Source organism: Bos mutus, chromosome 6 (genome assembly GCF_027580195.1).
Source record: "Bos mutus isolate GX-2022 chromosome 6, NWIPB_WYAK_1.1, whole genome shotgun sequence".
Lineage (NCBI taxonomy): Eukaryota > Metazoa > Chordata > Mammalia > Artiodactyla > Bovidae > Bos > Bos mutus.
In genome coordinates, this window is record NC_091622.1 from 21,671,730 (window position 1) to 21,693,176 (window position 21,447).

Sequence of the window (21,447 nt, forward strand, 5' to 3'; positions counted from 1 at the left end):
CCCAACCCAGGGCTCGAACCCTGGTCTCCCGCATTGAAGACAGAGGCTTTACCGTCTGAGCCACCAGGGAAGCCTAGATTTATTTTCTTAGTCCTCCCCTCCAAAGGAAATAAGTGTACCTTTCTAGAAATTATGTCAAAATTATTGAGTAATTGAATAGGCAATTTTTTAATTGAATGTTTACTAAACTCCAAGTATCTTTCCAGGTGCAGGGTATAAGGAGTAAATAAAAACAAAGTTGCTAACCTCACAGAGTTGACACTTTGGTGGGAGGAAACATAATATAGACATAAATGAATACATACTAATTATATCTGAAAGTTATGAGAGATATTTTAAAAGAAACAGAATAGACGAGAAAGTTGTTATACAGAGTTCTGAAAAAGCAAATGCTATTTCTGAAAAACAATTATCTACACTTCTATTCGGAGAAGGCAATGGCACCCCACTCCAATACTCCTGCCTGGAAAAACCCATGGACGGAGGAGCCTGGAAGGCTGCAGTCCATGGGGTCGCTAAGAGTCGGACACGACTGAGCGACTTCACTTTCACTTTTCACTTTCATGCATTGGAGAAGGAAATGTCAACCCATTCCAGTGTTCTTGCCTGGAGAATCCCAGGGACGGGTCATCTTGGTGGGCTGCCGTCTATGGGGTCGCACAGAGTCGGACACGACTGAAGTGACTCAGCAGCAGCAGCAACAGACTTCTATTTCTGTTTCCCTGATGCTAGGAAATATTGAAAACAAGTGAAGAAGGGGATGACAGAAGACGAGATGGTTGGATGGCACCACTGACTCAATGGACGAGAGTTTGAGAAAGCTCCGGGAAATAGTGAAGAACAGGGAAGCCTGGTGTGTTGCAGTCCATGGGGTCGCAGAGTCCGACACGACTGAACGACTAAACAACAAATATCTGCTAATAAAAGTTTCATCTAACTACCAGTCTTCAGTAACTCTTTTCCCAAGTCAGCCTTTTAGGAACTCACAGCCAATGGGAAAAAGGGAGTGTAAGCAAGCGGAAAATGAACAACCTAAAACCCAAGACTTTTCAAACCAGTACCAGAGTCTTGTTTCTGGGTTGGGCAGTAACTTTCAACTCTTGTCATCTGAGGTACTTCGTTTGTTTCATTTTTTTTTTTTTAACCTTTTTTTTTTAACAACTGTTAATGTAGTTCTTTAACGTTCCTAATTCCCTTTTATTAATAAAGAAGAAAATTTTTCGGCTTCGTTTTTTCCAGATTTCACTTTAAGGATGGGGCGAAAGAAGGCGTTTCTATAAGGCTGCAAGCAGTTCAACTGCAGTTAGCAAATACTAATTATTTCCGCTATTACGCGGTGAATCGCTCACCAGGCGCTTCCTGGACCCGGTCTTTGCAGCCCGAAACCCATTATCCAAGTCCAACCCATTATCCTTGGACTTACCGCCGGCCTGGCGTCCCCCGCGCCGCGACACAGATGGAACGGGCCGTGACGTCACGAGACCGCGACTCAATCAGACGCGGCGTTTGGGAAATTTTAAATTTAAAGGCGGGGTGGCCCGTTCGCTCTGAAGCGCCGGCCGTGGAGGTTTCTGACGTATTCCCTGGGATCCAACCAGCCAGGATGGCGGAGGAAGGAGCCGTAGCCGTCTGCGTGCGGGTTCGGCCGCTCAATCACAGGTAGGTAGGCCAGACCGAGCCCAGGTCCCCACTGCGGACTCCGGCGCCGGCATGAACCGGAGGAATGAGTCCTCGCTCCTCTTTCTTGCTCAGCTGCCTAGAAACTCGGCCACTTACCCGCTTTGTGCCTCGGTTTCCTAATGGGACGGGGCAGGATCGAGGAGCTAGAGGATCCTTTTCAGCTGTGGAATTCTCTTATATCTGTAACCCAGGCTCACCGACGTCAAAGACCTTACTCCCTGCGCTGCGGTCCCCACCGGGAAAGTCGAAATCGGAAAGATCCTACTGCACTCATCACAGTGCAGTTAAATTTCACGTTTAACTGACTCTCGCTTCCCCTTTACTGTATACTCCTTAAGAGCGAAAGCGAATCAGTTTTGTTGCATTGTATTCGGTACTTCAGTCAATAAGTGAATTCCGCATTCAGAATGTTGAATGAACGATATTCATCAATATTGATTTGTTTTTTAGTACAGTGTACTGTATTAAAACAGACACTACCATCGTTGCCCAGTGGATCTCACAACAGAAAATAGATAAAAGGTATAGAATAATAGGTGGCGATACTGGAGTAATAAATGCTTTAGAGAAAAAGCAGGAAGGGGAAGCAAGGCAAGTCTGTTTGCTATGCCAGTCTTGGGTCCTCGCCCCAGAATGCTAACAGAGTTTTGTCTGTGAGAAACATTTGTTAAATCTTACTGGGCGCTTAATAAATGAGAATATCAAGATGAGGAATTTCCTATTTTTAATAAGCTTATTGATGCATTAGAAGACAGCTACATAAAGAAACCATTATAATATATCTTGACAGATGTTATGATAGACAGTTAAAGAATGTTTGCTAGCGAAGCCGTTAGTCCTTTAGTGAGATGACTGTAGGAGAGGAACAGGGCAGTGTCAGGGAACACCTGAATCATGAATGAAAGAACAGTTAAGGTACTTAGTGGAAACCTCAGTCAGGGTATTCCAGGCAGAGAAAGGTTGAATCTGATTTTGGGAGTGAACTTCAGGTAGTTGATTCCTCTGGGAGTTAAGGTGTGTACAGAATTTAGAGGAAGATGAGATTTAAGAGGAAAATTATAGTGATAGAGGTATCATGTACCAAATTAAAGATTTCAGATGGTTTTTAAATGTTTTAAGAGAGAGAGACATATCAACTGCCACTACTCCATAGGAAGTTGGAAGTGAAGAGTTTCACAAAGAAACTCCCATGAAAGTGCAGGAGGTCACTGAAGCCCCATTTAAAAGTGTTGCCCCCTCAAAGGTAGATTTTCCACATTTATCTTATTTATGGTATTAGTCATTACAATCTTTTAAAATATTTATCAGAAGATGAAGTCTTTCTACTGTCTCTCATAAAACACAGCTTCTATGACCAGTTATTCTAAAATTCAGTGTTTTTATTCTTTTAGAGAAGAAGCGCCTGAAAAAGATACTCAAGTTTACTGGAAAACTGACAATAATACAGTTTATCAAGTTGATGGGAGTAAATCCTTCAATTTTGGTGAGTTCATAATAGCATCAAAAGTTAACCTGGTATCCTTTTTCTTTTATGAGTACAAAAGCCTTATGAATAACACTGGATTTGTCACTAAAGATCAAACCAAGCGTTCAATAAACTGCTTCAATGGAAATTTTGAAAAATCGTTCATCCATCATTTATAAGCTAATAAATTGATGCTTAAATACAGTAGTAGTAAAAAAGAAAAGAATTTAAAAATTAAACACATATACTATTACTGTAGTCACTATAACTTATGGCTGAAACTAACATTCTTCTTCTTACTCATGAGAGTACTTGTGGCCTGAAATTCTGTAAACCCAAAATATGTTGCTTAGTGTCAAGTCATCTTTAAGATCTTCCAATTTGTTTTTGTTGTTTTGGTTTTTTGTTTGTTTTTCAACTATTTTCAAAACTCTTTAAAGAATAAATAGTGAAGATATTGCTTCTTTGTCTGCTGGAATGCAGCAGGAACCTACCTCTGGTCTTGTGGAGCTTATATAATGGAAAAAAAGGCTTTAAACAAGTAATTTCACCCGCTGACATAAGCTTTTGCAGAGATCTAAACTTGGTGTCTGGAATGGTACCATTTACACCAGGACCTGCAGGATGAGTGAGAGCTAGCTAGAACAGAGGGACTTCAGGCTCTGATGATTAACTAGACTGATTTGTACATTGATTTAGCATGTATATAGTGCTGACAACTATATACCAGTGCCACAGTGCCAGGCACTGTTCTGAGCACTTCCTATATATTCACTCATTTAATCCTCCTAACAAGCCTGTGTATTTGGTGCCTTCCTGTTTTAATGAAGAACTGAAGCACAGTGGCCTGGAGTCACATAGCCAGCAAATAAGAGAGAAAGGCTCCAGATCTGTATTCTAGCCATACCACCATGCTGCCACTTAGGCTCCATAGAGCGACAGTGACGTCCTCTGAACAACCTCAGAAGTAATCGTGGTTAAGTTGTCAAATTAGTGTGAAACTAGAAAGCCACACCCCACTCCAGTACTCTTGCCTAGAAAATCCCATGGATGGAGGAGCCTGGTGGGCTGCAGTCCATGGGGTCGCTAAGAGTCGGACACGACTAAGCGACTTCACTTTCACTTTTCACTTGCATGCATTGGAGAAGGAAATGGCAACCCGCTCCAGTGTTCTTGCCTGGAGAATCCCAGGGACGGGGGAGCCTGGGAGCTCCCATAGAGGGAGCCAGGCTGCCCTCTATGGGGTCGCACAGAGTCGGACACGACTGAAGCGACTTAGCAGCAGCAGCAGCAAAAAGCCACAAAGATGTGTGGAAGAGAAAATGAATTCTGGTAAAGGAATGTTTGATGGTATTAACATAATTTTTTTTTCAAACTTTTTATTTTGTGTTGGGGTATAGCCAATTAACAACGTTGTGGTAGTTTCAGGTGAACAGTGAAAGAACTTAGCCATACATATACATGTATCCATTCTCCCCCAAATCCCCATCCCATCTAGTCTGGCACATAACATTGAGCAGAGTTCCTTGTGCTGTACAATAGGTCCTTGTTGGTTATCCATTTTAAATGTAACAGTGTGTACATAACCTTCCCAAAGTCCCTAACTCTCCCTCCCCTCTGGCAACGATAAGTTCGTTTTCTAAGTCTGTGAGTCTCTGCTAGAGATTAAAAAGCCTAAGTACCACAGATTCTCAGTAGCCATATATGCCCATAAAGAATTTGGACTTATCCACCTATCTGAACCACATAACATTAAGGTTTGAATCATCTGCCATTTCTCCTTGCTCTGAGATAATGACCCTTAAGCAGCCTTCAGATGGCACTTAGGTTTTCCACAGTGTTCTGCTAATAGGGCAGATTTGTGGTCACCGTGCAAGGAGTATAATCACTGAACTATTGATTGCAGGTAAATCCCTCCTGATTTACAAATCCATTTCTTGTGAGCTTTTTAAAGTGAGACCACCACTAAAAGAGTAGTCTATTTTTAATGTGCTAACAAAAGCAGAGAACCACATCCTGGACTTGTGAATTCATCAGTGTAAATACCACCCTAAACACCAGCCTTCAGCAGCCAGCTCATTGATCATTCCCCATAACACTTTAGCTTTGGTCAGTTCTTTTCTTCCAGATAATCTGCATTTCTTGGTTTAGTTTGAGCTAGACTTTCTTGCTAGGTATGTTAGAAACACTAGAATTTCTCAAAGAATAGTAACAGTCTGCATTTCCTAAGTGTTAACATATGTTCACAATAATTCTATGGAGAAGATATTAGATGTCCATTTTACGGATTAGGGAACTGAGGCATGGAGCCATCAACCACTTGCCCAAAATCACAAAGCCTATAAGTGGCAGAATCAGGATTTGCAGTCTTGATTCCAGACCCCCTTATTCAGATTCAGCCACCATGCCCTACTGCCTCTTGAAAGCACATAGGATAATAGACTTGTATTTTTTCTGTGTAAGGACCAACACATTTTACCTAGAGAGTATTTTCATTGGACCAATGAGTTGAAGAAAATATTGTACCTTAAATATTCTATCATACCACATCCTGACAATTTTATTTCTTCGGGCAACTACTAATTCAGAATGAAAATACAATCAATTTGTTTGGTTTAACTTAAATATGATTTGTTTTTTAGATCGTGTCTTTCATAGTAATGAAACTACTAAAAATGTGTATGAAGAAATTGCGGTACCAATCATAGATTCTGCCATTCAAGGCTACAATGGTGAGTATTCACTGCAGAAACACTGCAGTCTGTGGTGTCCGTTCAGCAGGCGTCGATCATTTTCTACACTGTAGATTCACTGTAATCTCTGCATGTGTTTGTTTTGTTTTTGCAGGTACTATATTTGCCTATGGGCAGACTGCTTCAGGAAAAACGTATACTATGATGGGTTCACAAGAGTATTTGGGAGTAATACCTAGGGCAATTCATGACATTTTCCAGAAAATTAAGAAGGTAAAGAACTTAGCTAAGTTTCTAGTACATGCAGGTAAAAATAGTGATAATAGGATAGCAATCTTACTGTTCTCTTGTAATGATGAAAGGAAGTAGATTTATACTTATCTCTTAATTATCCAGGGGGAAAGAAGGAAGCCATAGCATAGATTCTTTTTTTTTCCCCCATAAACTTACTTAAGAAACTTAAATATTTTTTATTCTTTCCCTTAAATCATGAAGCAGTACTCCCACCAAACAGTGGGCATTAAGGAACAGGAAAACCTTATCACAGTTGGGTCCTTATTGCCTTTGTTTAGCTACCAGTGATTATTAAGGAGCAGTAAAAAGTAGACTGGGTAAAAGACAAGGAGACCAGAAGGCCAGAATAGGCAACCTAATTAGTTAAGAGTTGATTTTAAATTACTTTTTCATCATTATTTTAATGATTTTCAATTTTTTGAATATATACAGGTTGAGTTTTATTTTGAGGTTAGAGAGTTGAATGGGGTACTTTCCTGTTACAATTCTATGATAGTATTGGTTATTTCTGAAACTGTGTATTTTGTTGTTGTTAATTATTATTGTCGGTATAGAAACACAGGGAGGAATTTTTTTTGTTTTTTTTGTTTTATAATGATAATTTCTTGAAAGACAAATACCACATGACTTCACCTCTATGTAGAATCTAAAAAAAAAAAAAATGAACAAACAGAAACAGACTCATAGATAACAAACAGGTGATTGTCAGAGGGCATGGAAGTTGGAGGAGTGAGAAATAGGGTGAGGAAGATTAAGGGGCACAAACTTTCCGTTAGAAAATCAATGAGTCACAGAGATGAAATGTGCAGCGTGGGGAATATAGTCAGTAATATTGTAACATCTTTGTATGGTGACACATGGCAATTAGACTTCTGTGATCACTTGGAAATGTATGGAAATAGTGACCCACCATGTTATGTACCAGGAACTAACATAGTGGAATGGGTCAACCACACATCAACTAAAAAATAAGTTAAAATTCTATAAATGTGTTTTCTCAAAGGATATTTTAATATTTAATATTAGCACGTGAGCATTTGTTATTAGGTTTTCATAACTAGATGATCTCTGAAGTCGTCACATTATCTTTTTCTTCTAGTTTCCTGATAGGGAATTTCTCTTACGTGTGTCTTACATGGAAATATACAATGAAACCATTACAGACTTACTTTGTGACACTCAAAAAATGAAGCCTTTAATAATTCGGGAAGACTTCAATGTGAGTAACAGAGTTAACAGGGTGGCTCAAAAATTAGATACACTGATTGGGATTGTTTTTTCTTGAACATTTGCCTTTAATTTCTGTATACTTTAAAGTATCTCCTATTACTATGGTTTGTTTTTTATTTTCTTTCTTAGACACTTACAGAGATTATCTCTTAAGTAATAAGTATAGTTTTTAAATATTGACAGTTAAAGTATTTTGGTGTAAGTGCTTAAAAAGAGTGAGATGGAACTATCAGATTAGAATTTGGTATACTTTGGCATAGGAAATACATTGTAAATATCAGAAGTATACTTATTATTTTCATACAGAATAAAAATCCCCATTTTCCACATGACATCCACAAATGAACTCTGTGATAGTTTGTACTTTCTTTTTGAAATGGGAACTTTTAAGTGACTTATATTTCCTTACTTTTACCGTAATTAAACTTGTTTCAGAGGAATGTGTATGTGGCTGACCTCACAGAAGAAGTTGTTTATACATCAGAAATGGCTTTGAAGTGGATCACTAAGGGAGAAAGTAAGACTTCGTACTATATTTCTTAAAACACTTGTAGAAACTATTTAATTGAATGTATTTAGACTTTAAATCACACTTTTCATCTAAAATACAAGTTGTGTTTTTCTTTGGATTTTAATACACACAGCTGAAATGTGACTCTCTTACAGAGAACAGGCATTATGGAATTACAAAAATGAATCAGCGAAGTAGTCGTTCTCATACCATTTTTAGGATGGTAGGTAATTCTCTCTATATTTTGTCTTTCCAATTAAGAATACACTAATTTTTCTATAAGTTGCCTTTTCTTTCTAGATTTTGGAAAGCAGAGAGAAAGGTGAACCTTCTAATTTTGAAGGATCTGTCAAAGTGTCCCATTTGGTGAGTATTGAGGAACCGTGATAATGTACTATACGAGTCAAAGCAAAATTTAATTTAGCTGCTGAAGGTTTGGTTTCATAAGAACTGTTGACCATTTGGCAAAAGCATCTATAAATTGGTAGTTTAGTCTCACCAGTAACATGAAATTTCTAGCAGAAATGTAGGAAGAGGTCAGAGGATCTTACTTCCCGTGATCTTACGCTGCCACTCCCTAAGCTTTAGGTGTAAGAACTGTAGGAGTGGGGCCTTCCCTAACCAGTAATGGAGAAAGGGCTAATTCTATGCACACTTAAGAGTTAATGTAATCTTGGGATTCGATGGGGTTTTGTGTGTCTGTGATTTTGGGGTTTTGTTTTTTGGCCTCCACCAGTGCAACTGAGACTTGTGAGATAAATGAAAACCTGGGTGAAATAGTTAAAAAAAATCACATTACTCTAGTTTATATTCAGTACCTGTCTGTTGGTAGGTGAATATAAGCATTATGCAAACATTCCTTCTTGCTGAACTGCATCATTTTTCTTTTTTTTTTTTTGTGCTTCCTTTCTATTCCTTACCGTTATTGTTTTGTTCTCTGTCTTCAAGGCCTGAATTCTTTAGTTTGATGTGGGATATGATTTAAGATTACTGCATTTGATTTGAAAATTTCAAGGGAAAAAGTAATAAATCTATAATATGTTTACTTTCAGATTTTGAAAACTCAGTTAAATATCTAATTCCGGTTCACCTTAGTTATTTTACTGTATAAGTATAGCATTTATTTTAATAGACTGGTCTTTTAACAACAACAAACCTAACTTCTGTTTTGTTGTCCAAAGCTGGCCTGTATACATCACTACAATTTTAACTTTTAATATAATTTAGCTTTACTAGTCTTGACATACTCAGTGATCCATTTGGTGCCTTTTCTCATATTTTTTGATGATCTATCATCTAGGGACCATAGGTACTATTTAACCCAACACTCCAGATTTGCCACTTACTCTTAAGTATCTTATTGGAAAGAGGACTTCCCCAAAGAGTCATTTTCTGGCTCTTTAAAGATGGTTTTTGGTTTGGTTTTTTTTTTCCTGAGTGTCTTTTCACCTTCCTGGAATAATAAAATCCAAGTGCTCTCAGCCCAGGTCCTTTATTATCAGGGTTTCCTTCCTCCTACCCTCCTAATCAAAGCACAAGAGTGTTCTGTAGCCTTTCTTCACTTGTTTGCCCTCAGGCATTGTTACCATTTCTGTGTTGATGATGGTCAAATATTTATTGTTTCTGAAGTCTCTGAGTTCTAAGTCATGTCTCTCCATAAAGATTGTCCCACTGTTAATTATCTCAAGCTTCAGTGGGTCTAAAGCCAAATTAATTTATTCCTATCATAGTGAATATTCCTTTTACCAGTAGTACTTATATCTTAATTTCATGCTGCTTTCCTTACCACTATCCCCCTTTGTTATGCCCCTACCTAGGTCATTTGTGATGTGAAGTCACTCAGTTGTAACCGACTCTTTGTAACGCCATGAACTGTAGCCTACTGGGCTCCTCTATCCATGGGATTTTCCAGGCAAGAGTATTGGAGTTGGGTACCATTGCCTTCTCCAGAGGATCTTCCTGACCCAGGGCTTGAACCCAGATCTCCCGCAGTGTAGGCAGACGCTTTACCATCTGAGCCCCAAGGTCATTTGTAGTAGATGCTATATAACAGCGAGTAGATTTCCTTGCGTATTTTAGTGAAAATAGTACATATCTGAGACAGAACTGTAAAACAAGAGTACATAATTATCTGCCCATTCCGCAAAGCAAGAAGTAACTTAAAACTCCACTTTTTTAAAATACATTAAGACTATTTCCTGGACTCTGAAATTTAAAAAAAGAAGACATCCCTCCACTACTTGCTGTCTTCACTACCACCTCCCTGAATGGTCTAGTGGTTTTCCCTACTTTCTTCAATTTAAGTCTGAATTTAGCAATAAGGAGTTCATGGTCTGAGCCACATTCAGCTCCTGGTCTTGTTTTTGCTGACTGTATAGAGCTTCTCCATCTTTGGCTGCAAAGAATATAATCAATCTGATTTCGGTGTTGACCATCTGGTGATGTCCATGTGTAGAGTCTTCTCTTGTGTTGTTGGAAGAGAGTGTTTGTTATGACCAGTGCATTTTCTTGGCAAAACTCTATTAGTCTTTGCCCTGCTTCATTCTGTATTCCAAGGCCAAATTTGCCTGTCACTCCAGGTGTTTCTTGACTTCCTACTTTTGTATTCCAGTCCCCTATAATGAAAAGGACATCTTTTTTGGGTGTTAGTTCTAAAAGGTCTTATAGGTCTTCATAGAACCATTCAACTTCAGCTTCTTCAACGTTACTGGTTGGGGCATAGACTTGGATTACTGTGATATTGAATGGTTTGCCTTGGAAACGAACAGAGATCATTCTGTCGTTTTTGAGATTGCATCCAAGTACCGCATTTCAGACTCTTTTGTTGACCATGATGGCTACTCCATTTCTTCCGAGGGATTCCTGCCCACAGTAGTAGATATAATAGTCATCTGAGTTAAATTCACCCATTCCAGTCCATTTTAGTTTGCTGATTCCTAGAAGGTCGACATTCACTCTTGCCGTCACTTGTTTGACCACTTCCATTTGCCTTGATTCATGGGCCTGACATTCCAGGTTCCCATGCAATATTGCTCTTTACAGCATCAGACCTTGCTTCTATCACAGTCACATGCACAGCTGGATATTGTTTTTACTTTGGCTCCATCCCTTCATTCTTTCTGAAGTGAGAAATAGATTTAAGGGCCTAGATCTGATAGGTAGAGTGCCTGATGAACTATGGAATGAGGTTCGTGACATTGTACAGAAAACAGGGATCAAGATCATCCCCATGGAAAAGAAATGCAAAAAAGCAAAATGGCTGTCTGGGGAGGCCTTACAAATAGCTGTGAAAAGAAGAGAAGCAAACAACAAAGGAGAAAAGGAAAGACATAGGCATCTGAATGCAGAGTTCCAAAGAATAGCAAGAAGAGATAAGAAAGCCTTCCTCAGCGATCAATGCAAAGAAATAGAGGAAAACGACAGAATGGGAAAGACTAGAGATCTCTTCAAGAAAATTAGAGATATCAAGGGAACATTTCATGCAAAGATGAGCTCGATAAAGGACAGAAATGGTATGGACCTAACAGAAGCAGAAGATATCAAGAAGAGATGGCAAGAATACACAGAAGAACTGTACAAAAAAGATCTTCACGATCCAGATAATCACGATGGTGTGATCATTGACCTAGAGCCAGACATCCTGGAATGTGAAGTCAAGTGGGCCTTAGAAAGCATCACTACGAACAAAGCTAGTGGAGGTGATGGCATTCCAGTTGAGCTATTTCAAATCCTGAAAGATGATGCTGCGAAAGTGCTGCAGTCAATATGCCAGCAAATTTGGAAAACTCAGCAGTGGCCACAGGACTGGAAAAGGTCAGTTTTCATTCCAATCCCAAAGAAAGGCAATGCCAAAGAATGCTCAAACTACCGCACAATTGCACTCATCTCACACACTAGTAAAGTAATGCTCAAAATTCTCCAAGCCAGGCTTCAGCAATATGTGAACTGTGAACTTCCTGATGTTCAAACTGGTTTTAGAAAAGGCAGAGGAACCAGAGATCAAATTGCCAACATCCACTGGATCATGGAAAAAGCAAGAGAGTTCCAGAAAAACATCTATTTCTGCTTTATTGACTATGCCAAAGCCTTTGACTGTGTGGATCACAATAAACTGTGGAAAATTCTGAAAGAGATGGGAATACCAGACCACCTGACCTGCCTCTTGAGAAACCTATATGCAGGTCAGGAAGCAACAGTTAGAACTGGACATGGAACAACAGACTGGTTCCAAATAGGAAAAGGAGTACGTCAAAGCTGTATATTGTCACCCTGCTTATTTAACTCATATGCATAGTACATCATGAGAAATGCTGGACTGGAAGAAACACAAGCTAGAATCAAGATTGCTGGAAAAAATATTAATAACCTCAGATATGCAGGTGACACCGCCTTTATGGCAGAAAGTGAAGAAGAACTAAAAAGCCTCTTGATGAAAGTGAAAGAGGAGAGTGAAGAAGTTGGCTTAAAGCTCAATATTCAGAAAATGAAGATCATGGCATCCGGTCCCATCACTTCATGGGAAATAGATGGGGAAGCAGTGTCAGACTTTATTTTTGGGGGGCTCCAAAATCACTGCAGATGGTGACTGCAGCCATGAAATTAAAAGACGCTTACTCCTTGAAAGTTATGACCAACCTAGATAGCATATTGTAAAGCAGAGACATTATTTTGCCAACAAAGGTTCGTCTAGTCAAGGCTATGGTTTTTCCTGTGGTCATGTATGGATGTGAGAGTTGGACTGTGAAGAAGGCTGAGCGCCGAGGAATTGATGCTTTTGAACTGTGGTGTTGGAGAAGACTCTTGAGAGTCCCTTGGACTGCAAGGAGATCCAACCAATCCATTCTAAAGGAGATCAGCCCTGGGATTTCTTTGGAAGGAATGATGCTAAAGCTGAAACTCCAGTACTTTGGCCACCTCATGCGAAGAGTTGACTCATTGGAAAAGTCTCTGATGCTGGGAGGGATTGGGGGCAGGAGGAGAAGGGGACGACAGAGGATGAGATGAATGGATGGCATCACTGACTCGATGGACCTGAGTCTGAGTGAACTCCAGGAGTTGGTGATGGACAGGGAGGCCTGGCATGCTGCGATTCATGGGGTCACAAAGAGTCGGACATGACTGAGTGACTGAACTGTACTGAACCACCTCCCTAGCCCAAGCCACCATCATCTCTCACTTGAGTCCTGCACCAGCCTCCTGACTGGGCTCCCACTGCCACTTTTGCCCCTCTCCAGCTCATTTTCCATCTATGGGGGCCACAGGTGATCCTTCAGAAGGTTAAATCAAGGTATGTCACTCTTTTGCTTAAAGTCCCGTCTCGGCTTCCCATTGCATTTGGAAAACCAGAGTCCTTATCCTTGTTTACAGAGCCCTGAGTAATCTGACTCCTATCTCCTTCTCTTACACTGTATTGTCCCATCTCCACTTCACCAACTCTACCATGCTGCCTTTTCTGTTTTATGAACATACCAAGCTCATCCGTTTTATGACTGGACATACTGGCCGTTTTTTTAATTTGGACTGTGTTTCCCTTGGTCTTGCATGGCTGCCTTCCTCTGTCATTTCAGATCTTAGCTTAATGGGGAAGCCTTCCCCTACCAATCAGAGAACCTCCTCTGTCCCTTATTCCCTCTTCCAGGACTATTTAAATTATCTTTATTACACTTACCATATTCTATTTCTCATTTGTTTGTCTTTTTCTGTCTCTTCATCCTTTTCCTCGTCTCATACACTCCATAGACAATATAAGATCTATGAGGACAGGGACCTTGCTTGTTTAGTTCACTGCCGTATCCCTAGGACCTAACATACTACCTGAAGCGTGACAGTCACTTTTTTCAGCAATATCTGTGAAATGAACAAGAGCTTTGTGCTTTTAAAGATGCTGCAGTATAATCAAAAACATGTGACTAGCTCTACACAGTAAGTGTTGTAAGAATAAGTCATACCTATATACACCATTCAGGTATGACCTAAATCAAATCCCTTATTATTATACAGTGGAAGTGAGAAATAGATTTAAGAGCCTAGATCTGATAGATAGAGTGCCTGATGAACTATGGAATGAGGTTCGTGACATTGTACAGGAGACAGGGATCAAGACCATCCCCATGGAAAAGAAATGCAAGAAAGCAAAATGGCTGTCTGGGGAGGCCTTACAAATAGCTGTGAAAAGCAAAGGAGAAAAGGAAAGATATAAGCATCTGAATGCAGAGTTCCAAAGAATAGCAAGAAGAGATAAGAAAGCCTTCTTCAGCAATCATTGCAAAGAAATAGAGGAAAACAACAGAATGGAAAAGACTAGAGATCTCTTCAAGAAAATTAGAGATACCAGGGAACATTCCATGCAAAGATGGGCTCGATAAAGGACAGAAATGGTATGGACCTAACAGAAGCAGAAGATATCAAGAAGAGATGGCAAGAATACACAGAAGAACTGTACAAAAAAGATCTTCACGATCCAGATAATCACGATGGTGTGATCATTGACCTAGAGCCAGACATCCTGGAATGTGAAGTCAAGTGGGCCTTAGAAAGCATTACTACGAACAAAGCTAGTGGAGGTGATGGCATTCCAGTTGAGCTATTTCAAATCCTGAAAGATGATGCTGTGAAAGTGCTGCAGTCAATATGCCAGCAAATTTGGAAAACTCAGCAGTGGCCACAGGACTGGAAAAGGTCAGTTTTCATTCCAATCCCAAAGAAAGGCAATGCCAAAGAATGCTCAAACTACCGCACAATTGCACTCATCTCACACACTAGTAAAATAATGCTCAAAATTCTCCAAGCCAGGCTTCAGCAATATGTGAACCGTGAACTTCCTGATGTTCAAACTGGTTTTAGAAAAGGCAGAGGAACCAGAGATCAAATTGCCAACATCCACTGGATCATGGAAAAAGCAAGAGAGTTCCAGAAAAACATCTATTTCTGCTTTATTGACTATGCCAAAGCCTTTGACTGTGTGGATCACAATAAACTGTGGAAAATTCTGAAAGAGATGGGAATACCAGACCACCTGACCTGCCTCTTGAGAAACCTATATGCAGGTCAGGAAGCAACAGTTAGAACTGGACATGAAACAACAGACTGGTTCCATATAGAAAAAGAAGTACGTCAAGGCTGTATATTGTCACCCTGCTTATTTAACTTCTATGCATAGTACATCATGAGAAACGCTGGGCTAGAAGAAGCACAAGCTGGAATCAAGATTGCTGGAAGAAATATCAATAACCTCAGATATGCAGGTGACACCACCCTTATGGCAGAAAGTGAAGAAGAACTAAAAAGCCTCTTGATTAAAGTGAAAGAGGAGAGTGAAAAAGTTGGCTTAAAGCTCAATATTCAGAAAACGAAGATCATGGCATCCGGTCCCATCAATTCATGGGATATAGATGGGGAAACAGTGGAAACAGTGTCAGACTTTATTTTTTTGGTCTCCAAAATCACTGCAGATGGTGACTGCAGCCATGAAATTAAAAGACGCTTACTCCTTGAAAGGAAAGTTATGACCAACCTAGATAGCATATTGAAAAGCAGAGACATTACTTTGCCAACAAAGATCTGTCTAGTCAAGACTATGGTTTTTCTTGTGGTCATGTATGGATGTGAGAGTTGGACTGTGAAGAAGGCTGAGCGCCGAAGAATTGATGCTTTTGAACTGTGGTGTTGGAGAAGACTCTTGAGAGTCCCTTGGACTGCAAGGAGATCCAACCAGTCCATTCTAAAGGAGATCAGCCCTGGGTGTTCTTTGGAAGGACTGATGCTAAAGCTGAAACTCCAGTACTTTGGCCACCTCATGCAAAGAGTTGACTCATTGGAAAAGTCTCTGATGCTGGGAGGGATTGGGGGCAGGAGGACAAGGGGACGACAGAGGATGAGATGGCTGGATGGCATCACTGACTCTATGGACGTGAGTCTGAGTGGACTCCCGGAGTTGGTGATGGATAGGGAGGCCTGGTGTGCTGCGATTCATAGAGTCGCAAAGAGTCGGACAAAACTGAGCCACTGAACTGAACTGAACTGAAAATGACCTCTGGGTACACAGTTTAAAAGAGCAGCTCATTCAAGGAATGGGAGGAGGAAGGATAAAATCAGCAAAGCTACACTGAGCAGGTAACATTTGCCTTGGATCCTGAATAAAGAACTTTAGAGGTAACAGAGAATGGCATAGGGTAGCACTTGGAAGTGTAGAAGTATGTGAGGTATTCAGGGTGTAGTGAGTAGTTCCGCTTGAGTTAGGCGTACGTAATGAGTAGATATAAGGCTGAAGCAACGCAAGTGCCAGATTGCAAAGAATCACATTCACCATGATAAGGTTCTGAACTTTGTGTAGGAAATAGAAAACCTGTTCTGGCGGCATTATGGAGATATGTTGCGTTACAAAGAAGGAACAAACGTTCCGGATTGGTTTGACAAGGCAAGGCCTAAACGGTGGGGTGAGAGATGAGGTCACAGGTGGAGTGTTCAAGTAAACTGTGTGATTAAAATGTTCTTTCAGTGGTTTGGATTTTATCTCCAGTTATACTTTCTAAAGGTTTATTTCCATCTGTCTTACAGAATTTGGTCGATCTTGCAGGCAGTGAACGGGCTGCTCAAACAGGTGCTGAAGGTAAGGAAAACTTAAAGTGCTGCCGTGCATTTTAGAAACTAATAAAGTAAGGATAATAATAATATTGTGATAAAAGTCCTCAGTGTAAAAAGTAGCTTCTGTATCTGACTGATTATCTCATTTGGGATACTGTGTGTGTGTTAGTCGCTGAGTCGTGTCCAGCTTTTTGCAACCCCATGGGCTGTGCGTCCCCATGTGACCCACCAGACTCCTCTGTCCGTGGAATTCTCCAGGCAGGAATACTGGAGTGGGTTGCCATTTCCTTCTCCAGGGAGTCTTCCCTGGGCCAGGGATTGAACCCATGTCTCACACTGAAGGCAAATTCTTTACCGACTGAGCCACCAGGGAAGTCCTTGGGCTACTGTACCATCAATTTTTTAAAAAGCCAGAACTATGCAGTTTCTAGAATTGTATAGCTGAAGAGTTTATGAGAGTACCATGAAAACCATCTAAATTTTCATAATTAGTAAGAAAATTCAGAAAGGTCATGGGGTACACAATTAATATTCAGACATTAATAATTCTTAAAGACAACCAGCTACAATATTTAGTGTACAAAAATATGCAATATACAATAATAGGTTAGAAGATGTAATACCTCAGAAGAAACTCAACAAAAATTGCACAGAGCCAAAAAAATAAAACTTCAAAAACAGACCTAAAGGACATAACCAAATATTAATACATAAACAAATGGAAACGCACACTTAGATGGAAAGGTGCAAAATCATAAAGATGTCAAGCCTCCCTCGTGTTAATTTCCTGCAGCTTGACATAAAGTTACCCAGCTGAGCATGGCCCATCTCCACCAAATCAGACCTATGAACAGGAAGTACATACTGTTGTTTCAAGTTGGCTTATTAAATAACAGTATTATGGCAGCAGCTAAATAATGCCCCTGTGAAATAACAGCTATTCAGAGTTATTTGATGCATTATTTTGTGTGTACATAGTAGATTGGAATCCTACATATCCCTCAACAGGGTTCTGGGTAAGTAATTTCTGATACGTCCATACAGTGAAATTCTGTTATGAAAAGGAATGAAAAAGACCAGTGTTTACTAATCTGATGCAAGTGAAAAAAAGCAAAGGACAAAATAGTATATGTAGTATGCTACTATTTGTCTGAAAATTAAAGAGAGAAATGAGTGTATATGAACTTGTATTTCTAAAAATCTCCAGAAGAATAAATAATAAACATGGTTTCCTGGTAAGAGGGGATAGGAAATCTGTCCTGGTAGGGGCATAAAACTGGAATAGAGCTTTTTCAGAGTACTTGTTCTTTTTTTAATGTTAGAGTCACGTGTGCATATTTAGTTTTAAAATTAAAGATTTTGGGGTTGTGAGTCCATATAGGAACAAATTTGGTTTTAAGTCTGTAGTTGTCTGTATTTGAAGTTTTAAAAAAACTAGATTCAAAAGGAGTAATTAGAGGGAATCTTTTAGGAAACGGACTTTTCCTCCCTCTTGTTCTTTTTTTTTTTTCATCTTTTCTGTTGTGCTGTTTCTCTCAGATGATAACCTTTCTGATTCATCTAATAGGTGGGAGGGTAGGGAGAGAGCACCTCCATTGGTGATATTAAAGGTAGACTCAGATTTAGTCCAAAATAGAGACTTCAACATCTGTCCCTTTAATTTCTACTTTCTCTCATAATTTGCTGATAAATAAGTTCATCATCCAATACAAAGCTCAATATTAGTATTTATATTTGTGTAATAAATACAGGTTTGCGACTCAAGGAAGGCTGTAATATAAATCGAAGTTTATTTATTTTGGGACAAGTGATCAAGAAACTTAGCGATGGACAAGTTGGGTAAGTGTACCCCACTGTACATTTGTCTGTTAATACTTATGTTTAAATTAGGTTGAAAATTTTAATAGTTTTGTGTGTGGTTGCTCAGTCATGTCCTACTCTTTGCAACCCCATATCCTGTAACCCACCAGGCTCCCCTGTCCATGGCATTTTTCAGGCAAGAACACGAGTGGTTTGCCATTTCCTACTCCAAGGAATCTTCCTGACCCAGGGATTGACCCACGTCTCTTGAGTCTTCTGCATTGGAAAAGGCAGATTCTTTACCACTGTGCCATGTGGGAATCCCTTAGTGACACTCAAAATATATGTACCTATTTCTTTCATATATTCAAGAGCTCTCATGACTGTGAGCATTTGTGGCTTCTTATACATATGATTGTGTTCTATTAAATTTACTTTCTGTATTTTAAATATTTTTTTAGTTAACAGTTTCAATCTACCCCATATAACCTGTAAAGAACTAATTTTATAACTATAGCTATTTTAAGGTTCTCCATTAAAAACCAACCAATTTTGTTATATAAAAGCTTTCTCTTTTTCTTCCCAAATTCATTTCTCTTTAAGTGGTTTCATAAATTATCGAGATAGCAAATTAACACGAATTCTCCAGAATTCCTTGGGAGGAAATGCAAAAACACGTATCATCTGCACAATTACTCCAGTGTCTTTTGATGAAACACTTAGTACTCTCCAGGTGAGTTTGATTTTTATCTCAAATTAATATGAGCGGATATCATCTTTAAGAAGGAAAAATTACCTACTAAAAATAGGTATAGGTCTTTTAATTGACATAACATACCTGATAAAATAAGATTGATATGTTTTTCCAAAATCACAAAATCCAAAATCCATTATCCCACCTCCACAATTTCTGCCACATTCAACACTATTTTACTGAAATTGACTTGATTTTTTATTTTTACAAACTCACTTATGAAAGGAAACTTTATATCAGTTCCATAAATGAAGAACTAATAGCACTTAGAACAAATAGAAGGTGACTCAAAAAACATTTATATGTGTTTATAACAACAACAAAAAAACTTCCAAAACTCCTGCTAGCCAATTGTTGCCTGTCTTTGCACTGAGCCTAGGTCCTGCATTTTATGTTTAAAGAAAAAAAGGAGGAGGGTTAGGGTGGGAGAACTGAATTGTCAGTAGAATAGCTGTCTCAATGAAGGATTCAGTGTCATATATAATGGACAACTTCATGTACCCACTTAAAGTTACTTCTGATACACTCTAAGAAACATTGGTTTAAATAGCTACTAAGTTCTAGATCTAGGTACTGTCAGAGAAAAAAGATAGAAAATAGAGTCATGGGCTTCACAGAACTGATAGTCTTATAGGGAAGACCAAGACCTTTCTTCCAACGTGATTGCCTTGGATTAATGCTTAAGTGGCTAGTTAAGTAGGATAGAGTTCAAAGGAAGGAGAAGGGCTTTTGATGGGAGCACTACTGGCCTTGTTATGGAGACATAGAATGCTCTCTGTATCAGAAGTATTAAACTACCTGGGAAGGGAAGAGTACTGATTTTTTTTTTTTTTTTTTTTTTTTACAAATCTTAATTACAAGAAAACCAAGTATTATTAATTTGTGTGTATGTTGAGTGCATAACACTTCTGCATTTTTTCCCAGTTTGCCAGCACTGCCAAATATATGAAGAATACACCTTATGTTAACGAGGTATCAAGTGATGAAGCTCTCCTGAAAAGATATAGGAAAGAAATAATGGATCTTAAAAAGCAGTTAGAGGAGGTATGTATGAACCATGTATTTCAGTAAAGAGAAGAGACAGATTTAGAATTGAGATCTGCCTAAATGCCCAGAGATTCTGAAGCCATCAATAACTGAGCTTGTAAACTGAAAGTTTAAAACAATTTTCAACTAAGAAGAAATCAACTCATACAAAATTTAGTTTAATATACTATAAACTAAAAGACTTGGTTTCCTGAAATTATTTTAGGTTTTGTTTTTCATTTTCAAAGGGCAAAATTTGATGTTTTCAAATGGGCCAAGTTGACAGTTTTTGTAAAAAATTATCACAAATACATAGGAAATTAGGTTAAAAAAGAGAGAGGCCATGTATAGTTACCTAAAACTACTTTCCAGAGTTTCACATTATCTTGAACTTTTCTTTCCAAACCCAGAATAGGAATTCAATAAAATAGGATAATCACTTATAATTGTAATTTGTTTGTTTTGACTATTATGGCCCTCGATTTTGTGTAAATCTTGCATTCTGGTGATATTTTTAGGAGTGATCTAAAATAACAAATGGTAATCTTATGAAAACATCTCTTCTTTGCTGTAGGTATTCAAGTCTCTGCTTTTATCATCTCTCTGCCTTCTATTTATATATTTTAAGCAGTTAATAGAATTGCCTTAGCTGCATTGTAATAATTTTACACACAGCATTTAGAATAATGACATGAGAAGAAATGGTTATTTTACTTTATTTTTAGTTTGAGAAATTACTGATTATGGTAACTGTGTATTAGAGTTCTGCACATAGAGTATGTTTTATTTCAATATAGTTAAAATTCTCTTAGTTCACATACAAATTTCTATTCTGTTCTTTTAAGCTACTTTCAAGGTTTTAAAATATAGCTACATTTATTATTAACATAATCCATTATTACATTCTATAGGTTTCTTTAGAGACTCGAGCCCAGGCAATGGAAAAAGACCAACTGGCCCAGCTCTTGGAAGAAAAAGATCTACTTCAAAAAGTCCAGATTGAGAAAATCCAAAACCTAACACGGATGCTAGTGACATCTTCTTCCCTCTCATCGCAGCAAGAATTAAAGGTAAAATTTAAAAGATGACAGCTTAAACTTGGTATACAGAGAATAGAACTGGACATTCCTATATATTTATTCCATAATTATTCGTTTATCATCTTTCGCTACATTATATTCAAGAAACCAAGAACCTGTTGTATATTTGAAGTTCGTTAAAATTACCGATCCCCTGATGTAGAAGTACTAATTCAAGGATTCAAGCTTACTACTTAAGTTTTCTTCTAGGAGTTTTATGGTTTCAGGTGTTAACATTCAAGTCTTTAATCAGTTTCAATTGATTTTTATATATGAGAAAATCATATATTATATGCATGTAAGTATAGCGGTCCAGTGTAAATGTTTCTTAC

At 38.6% G+C, this 21,447-nt stretch overlaps 1 protein-coding gene across 6 annotated transcripts in view; it reads left to right on the plus strand.

The window, feature by feature from the left end:
* Positions 1 to 1,539: 1,539 nt before the first annotated feature.
* Positions 1,540 to 21,447, plus strand: part of CENPE (centromere protein E) — an 82,286-nt gene continuing 62,378 nt past the window's right edge. For all 6 annotated transcript variants that reach the window (XM_070372069.1, XM_070372064.1, XM_070372065.1 and 3 more), the window contains exons 1-13: positions 1,540 to 1,659; positions 3,072 to 3,163; positions 5,788 to 5,877; positions 5,993 to 6,111; positions 7,232 to 7,351; positions 7,798 to 7,879; positions 8,029 to 8,096; positions 8,174 to 8,239; positions 16,430 to 16,481; positions 18,208 to 18,295; positions 18,860 to 18,989; positions 19,935 to 20,054; positions 20,948 to 21,106. In XM_070372069.1, the coding sequence (XP_070228170.1) occupies positions 1,604 to 1,659; positions 3,072 to 3,163; positions 5,788 to 5,877; positions 5,993 to 6,111; positions 7,232 to 7,351; positions 7,798 to 7,879; positions 8,029 to 8,096; positions 8,174 to 8,239; positions 16,430 to 16,481; positions 18,208 to 18,295; positions 18,860 to 18,989; positions 19,935 to 20,054; positions 20,948 to 21,106 (1,242 nt within the window). In that variant the 5' untranslated portion in view covers positions 1,540 to 1,603. The remainder of the gene's footprint in view (positions 1,660 to 3,071; positions 3,164 to 5,787; positions 5,878 to 5,992; positions 6,112 to 7,231; positions 7,352 to 7,797; positions 7,880 to 8,028; positions 8,097 to 8,173; positions 8,240 to 16,429; positions 16,482 to 18,207; positions 18,296 to 18,859; positions 18,990 to 19,934; positions 20,055 to 20,947; positions 21,107 to 21,447) is intronic.